Genomic DNA, 6000 nt, shown 5'->3' on the forward strand with positions numbered 1-6000 from the left:
GTATGTCTGTCTGTCTGTGTCTATGTATGTATGTATGTATGTATGTATGTATGTCTGTATGTATGTATGTATGTATGTATGTCTGTCTGTCTGTCTGTATGTATGTCTCTGTCTGTCTGTCTGTCTGTCTGTCTGTCTGTCTGTCTGTCTGTCTGTCTGCCTGTGTCTGTCTGTCTGGCTGTTTGTGTCTGTGTCTGTCTGTCTGTCTGGCTGTCTGTGTCTGTCTGTCTGTCTGTCTGTCTGTCTGTCTGTATGTACATGTGTGTCTGTCAATCTGTGTTCAACCTACAATTTAATATCCCAGTCAACCCAGCTGTATAATTGGGGACCTGGTAGGAGAGAGGTTTCAATTTGAATGCCTTAAACCTATGTGCTATACAGAGGTCACAATGGATTGTATGCTCCCCAGGGAGTTGAGGAAGTATAAAGGGCTGTTGTGCCGCTATAGATCCATACCAGGGGTAATAATTGTAATTTACTTTGAGCACAGAGTGGGAACGATGTATTATCAATGATAATTCATTATCTAACTTACAGCATGTTTTAATTTGACATGCATTTTTCATTAACAAATGATAACATTGTAAACATTGTACTCCATTATTAGAAAATTGAAGTAAGGTGTTATTGAGATACAAATTTTCTTCATGACATTTGCTCACAGTCACGTGTCATCTACAAGTGAATGTACCTTGTAATACAAGATTGCTACATGGAATATAACTACTCTCTTCATCATCTTTTTTCCACTCCTGTCATAGGATTTCCGCTTTAGCCAATGTGTGAATTCAAGTCTTGCATTTTTCCTGACTGATCTGTTTTCTCTGATGGATGTCACCTATGTCTTTGGATGGATTCAGATATATTGTAAAGAGGTGAGTGAGCAATTTATAACCTTACAATATTTTTATTGCTGTCAAAGTCTGTCAAATAGGATCCATTTAAACACAAAATGATTTTAAACTTTGTAAGTTATTTGGCCTCTGCATGATGATTCTTTTGAAAATGGTTGCAGTGTAAGTAAATGGACTACGAAGTAATGACTCGTAGCTGAATGATACTTTATTATATTGAATCACTAATCTGTGTCTTGATGTTGAATTCTTGATTACTATTACAGATATCAAGCCGCATAGCTAGACTTGCTGATCCGACCAGCTTAGCTACATTGAAACAAGAGTTTCTACGCATCATCAGTAGCCATGAACACTATGTGACAATAAACTTGCCACTGCAGTACCCATTGGTGTCTCCAGCATCGTCACCCTGTCCATCAATCTCCAGCTCTACGTCTCAGAGTTCCTACTTGTCGTCCAACACTCTGACAGACCAAAGATGTTGTATGGCCGAGTTGTCGCCAGATTTCAGACAACAGCATTTCTTGACAGGGTTGTTACTTAGCGATCTGGCCTATATACTTCAGACACAACAGTAAGTTGGAATTTAAAGGAGAAAGTCACTGCAAGAAATATACTTTTGTAAACTTTGGATTCTTGAGAGTCATTCCATGATGTTACATCATTTACATTACATCAGATTGTCCAAAATCTGTGAAACTTGTTCCTCTTTCATTACCAAGTGGAGGTCCTTGCCATGGTCATGCATTGACACATGAGAGTCAGCAGACATGCATATGTAATACCAAAGCATTAATTAATATTTATGTTTGTTTTATTGTAAGGTGATAAGTATTAGGAGTCTTATAAGTATTTATGAAATAAGTCTCCAGAACTCAAACTTTACAAAAAATAGACCTGTTGCCGGTTCCAAGATGTATTGGTAAATAGTTGAATGAACTTTGTTAGATGTGTTTGAAGTATCACATTGACACTGACACCATTTTCTTATGTTCCTTTCCAGTAATCCCACTTTACATCGTAAATCAGTCGACACCATATCCAATCTGTTAGCCTGCCATGACACAGATGCACGTTATGCAGACTGTGAATACCGTGCTAGAGTAGCATCACTATATCTCCCTATCATTGGTATCGTGATTGATGTACTACCACAGTTACATGATGGTACTCTGGATCCAGCCAAACGACCCCCATCAGTAATGCTGGATGTCGACAGTGATCTACCAATCATTCCAGCTATTGCCATGCAGGCGATCTCCGGTACTGGTTTTTACTCCCGAACTAGTTCTGTGTCGTCTAAGGCAACCACTGTACAGGTCAGTCTATCTTTGGTACTAGTCTAGTTATGACCATAGGAAGCCACCTTGATGGTCAAATAGTTAGGGTGGCCAGCTTTGAATCTCAAGGTTATAGGACCGACCCTACAGATCCATACCAGGGGTATAATTGTATGTTACTTTGAGCACAGAGTGGGAAAGTGTTATATAAAAATCAAGATTATTGTTATTTATGACTATCACAAACAAAGTAAAAATAGATCTAAAAGTGCCAAAATCAATGTCAGATCAATGGCAAAATGGTCCAAAATTGATGAAAATTTGATATTTTTCACTGACATCTCCATATTGGGTTGCTGGTCAAAATTATCCACAGTAGTGTTCTTATTGTAGTCGTATCACATTTCAGTTACTGAAAAATGAAAAATTTGACCTCTTCATTATGTGTGACAATTTATTGTAAACTCTTAGTTTTGATGCATAACATTAACAGTGTTAATGAAGGAGGAAACCGGAGTACCTGGGGAGAACCTGAGTTGTTCAGTAGAGTCAAACTGAACGACGCCCTTCTTACTTACAGTGTGGTAAATTTGATAAAACCCTGAATGGGGTCAAACCTCGACCACAGTGGTAAAGAGGCTAGGGAAGTGGTCTAATCACTCGGCCACCGAAAACCGTATTAATAAATGTACAAAATGTAACAACGTTTGGTTTTTCTCTACAGAGACCAAACTATGTACCCACAATGTTGGATCAGCTGTCAACTCGCAACCTACTTATGTGTTTCCTATGGGTTGCCAAGAGTGTCGATCCCAAGATTTTACACCAATGGTGGTGTGAATTTTCACCTTCTAGAATGCAGCAGTTATTGGATGTCTTGTATTTCTCTGTTTCTCTGTTTGAGTACAAGGTAAAAATGACACTTTCCAGTTCAAGCTGATACCTGCATCATAGATGTAATGATTTTTTATATGGGTGAATATGTAGGGAGAAAAGTGAGAAAAGACATAATTATAAAAACACATTTCTGTTATTCAAAGAGGATTAAGATCATACTAATAACCTGGGTTTAATAGCTAAATTTTCGTCTTACCCAGGAATCTCTATAAAGACGCCAAAGACAGGAAAATAACAAACACTGAGATGTAAATATAAAACATGTACAGGATAAGAAATAATTGTAATTCCTTTATTGTAAGATTGTAAGTATTAAAAAAAAACAAATTATGACAACCAAATAGATTGAGATAAGGGAGTGTTACTCACAACTGTAATTTGGAATAGTTTTACATGTCCAATTGTCAACACATCCCCCCCCCCCCACAAAATGTACCACCTAGATGGGGTGTGAAAATCTCTTCTCTTCACTTTCATTTGACAAGATAGGTGGTCATAATTCATAAAACTGAAATGATTGAGGGAATTAATTTCTTGTAGCCATATCATGTTTCAGACACTCCCTTCCCCATCCTCACCTCACCATGAAGTAAAAAAAAAATTGTTTTCGTATAATTTGTTTTCATGCCTTTCTCTGTGTTAAATCTTGTGATTGTAAACAGTCTAGGTATTGTATTACAGGGAAAGAAGAATCTAACAGCTCAGGCCAGAATGTCATTTAAGAAGTCAGTTGATGTCAAGGCTAAATTAGAAGAAGCCATCTTAGGAACATCAGGTGCTAGAATGGATATGATACAGAGAAGAAGTAAACAGTGGACAGGTATATGTCTAATAGTTACAATGGCCAGCATATTATCTGCACATTGCTTGTTTACAAGATGATTACAACATTTAGATGCAAAGAGACCAGTGTAACCTAGAAGTCAGTTGGTGTGGGCATTTTACTCTCACAGTTCTCCTACCACCCCTGGCATTTTGCTATGAATTTTCCTATAATGGCCATATATTCAAACCTAAAAAATAGATTACGATTTCCTGCAGTGACGTTGAATATGATAATCATTTTTACATTGTACTGCCCTCTGAGTAGGTTTTCACTAGATGGCAAGGTTATTGACGTTTTCTCACAGTGGGAATTATTAAAAATCCAACAAGAATTCATGCCTGTTTTCTAGCCATACCTGAAGGCCATTAGCAAAATGCCAGGTGTGTGATCGGGAGAAAGTGAGAGCAATTTCCCGACATGACCAGATTCCATGCTAGACCAGCATGTGATCTTCACATTTCTGGTTTACAAGAAGACTGCAACATTGAAATGCAAATAGGATTAAACATGTGATTTTTGGTGAAAAGTTTTGAACTTGGAAACTTGTTATTGATTATGGTGCATTGGCTATATTGATGTTAAAATCATAACGTCAAATAAGTTTGAAATATAGGATTTTTGGTCAAAACTTCAATAAAATCCATTGGATCAACTTTACATTGGGTGTCTTTTTTTCAAAATGGTGTAATGCAAAGTAATAGCATCATGGCCAGTTGTACTACAATGGCATTGACATTATTTTATTTTTTTTTACAGATCGACCAAATTTTACCCCTGGTGGTACAGGTGAAAAGCTAAGATGGAGAAAGGATCAGACTCAAACATGGAAACAGAATGATTCTTCTGAGTAAGTTGAAGTTGTGCAGTAAATTATGTGATGTTTGTAATATCCAATAGTGTGAGGTTATTATTACCCGATATCACCTCTATGTTTGTTCATTCGTATCATCATGAGTGATATTTACACATAGTGGCGGGAGTCGTAAGACAAGTGTCACTATTACGCTTGTCTAAAAATCGTGTCACTATTTTGAGATGGTATGAATGGTGATACAAATTAACGAGTAGGGGATATCAGATTATAATTGATTTATCATATGGCTTTAGTCTAGAGTTCTAAATTGGTACAGTGTAACATATTAATAACTTCATTATAAATACCAGTCTAGTCAAGACGGTTATGAAAGATGTTAAATTGTGGTGCTCCCCTGTAGTGAACAAAGTGCAAAGGGCGCATGTCAGAAGTAATCCATCACAAACAGACAGGCTGTCGTCATCGCTCATTGATATTCATTTGATACAGTAACGTTTTTGACCTTTCTAAAGAAGTTTTTAATACGTAATACTGTACCAGTTTAGAACTCTAGACTACATATGGCTATGCCCAGGAATTCGAAGAGAATACACAAAATATAAAAAGGGTACAGCCTGCTAGCCTCATACCACTCAATGATGCAATGCACTTTCAACTGTACCACCCAAAATGATATCTTCTGACCCTACCACAGGACCAATTAAGTATTTCTGTACTTTTTTTTAGGCCGAGGGATGTAGAGGCAGATGCACTGCTCGAAAGTAATCTCGCTACTGAAGTCAACATGATTGTTTTAGATACACTGGAATTGATTGTACAGGTATGTATCAAGGAACAATCCTAATATGCCATATTTTAGTCATAGATTTTGAAGACATTTTTCGATTGGAAGGAAGGATACACCAGATCTCAGAAAAATGCAGAGGAGTTTTCCTCATGGATGACAATTGCATGGTAGTCATAGAGACAGTATGCAAAGTGCATGTAACTTCATGAGTGTTACATTACACCATTGAAAACAAACACAGTGTATCATTTTGAGCAAGCTGAGAATACCAGTGACATTTACTATGAAATCCTTAGAAAGGGGTATTTTAAAATTAAGCTTATAATAAAATTTTTGGTCCCACAATTCCAGTCGTAATCCTGTGTATGAATATCTCCCCTAGTGGCCAAGCTAATACACCAACTAACTTGTATGTGTGTGTGTCCGGTGATCATGTCAAGTGACAATTTACAGAATCTAGAGGGCAGTGTTTTGGGAGTAGTATGACATTAACTATCCTGTATGTATGTCTTTAATTTCAGGTGATCATGTCAAATGAG

The 6000-nt window shown here is 37.1% G+C and overlaps 1 protein-coding gene across 2 annotated transcripts in view; it reads left to right on the plus strand.

Moving 5' to 3' along the window:
• Window positions 1-6000, plus strand: part of LOC144446794 (dedicator of cytokinesis protein 7-like) — a 35610-nt gene that overhangs the window by 17483 nt on the left and 12127 nt on the right. For both annotated transcript variants that reach the window (XM_078136629.1, XM_078136630.1), the window contains exons 22-29: window positions 762-875; window positions 1121-1431; window positions 1861-2176; window positions 2862-3047; window positions 3716-3854; window positions 4617-4707; window positions 5401-5494; window positions 5983-6000. The exon at window positions 5983-6000 is cut by the window's right edge and continues 117 nt beyond it. In XM_078136629.1, coding sequence (XP_077992755.1) covers window positions 762-875; window positions 1121-1431; window positions 1861-2176; window positions 2862-3047; window positions 3716-3854; window positions 4617-4707; window positions 5401-5494; window positions 5983-6000 — 1269 coding nt within the window. The remainder of the gene's footprint in view (window positions 1-761; window positions 876-1120; window positions 1432-1860; window positions 2177-2861; window positions 3048-3715; window positions 3855-4616; window positions 4708-5400; window positions 5495-5982) is intronic.

This window comes from Glandiceps talaboti, chromosome 15 (genome assembly GCF_964340395.1).
Source record: "Glandiceps talaboti chromosome 15, keGlaTala1.1, whole genome shotgun sequence".
Lineage (NCBI taxonomy): Eukaryota > Metazoa > Hemichordata > Enteropneusta > Spengelidae > Glandiceps > Glandiceps talaboti.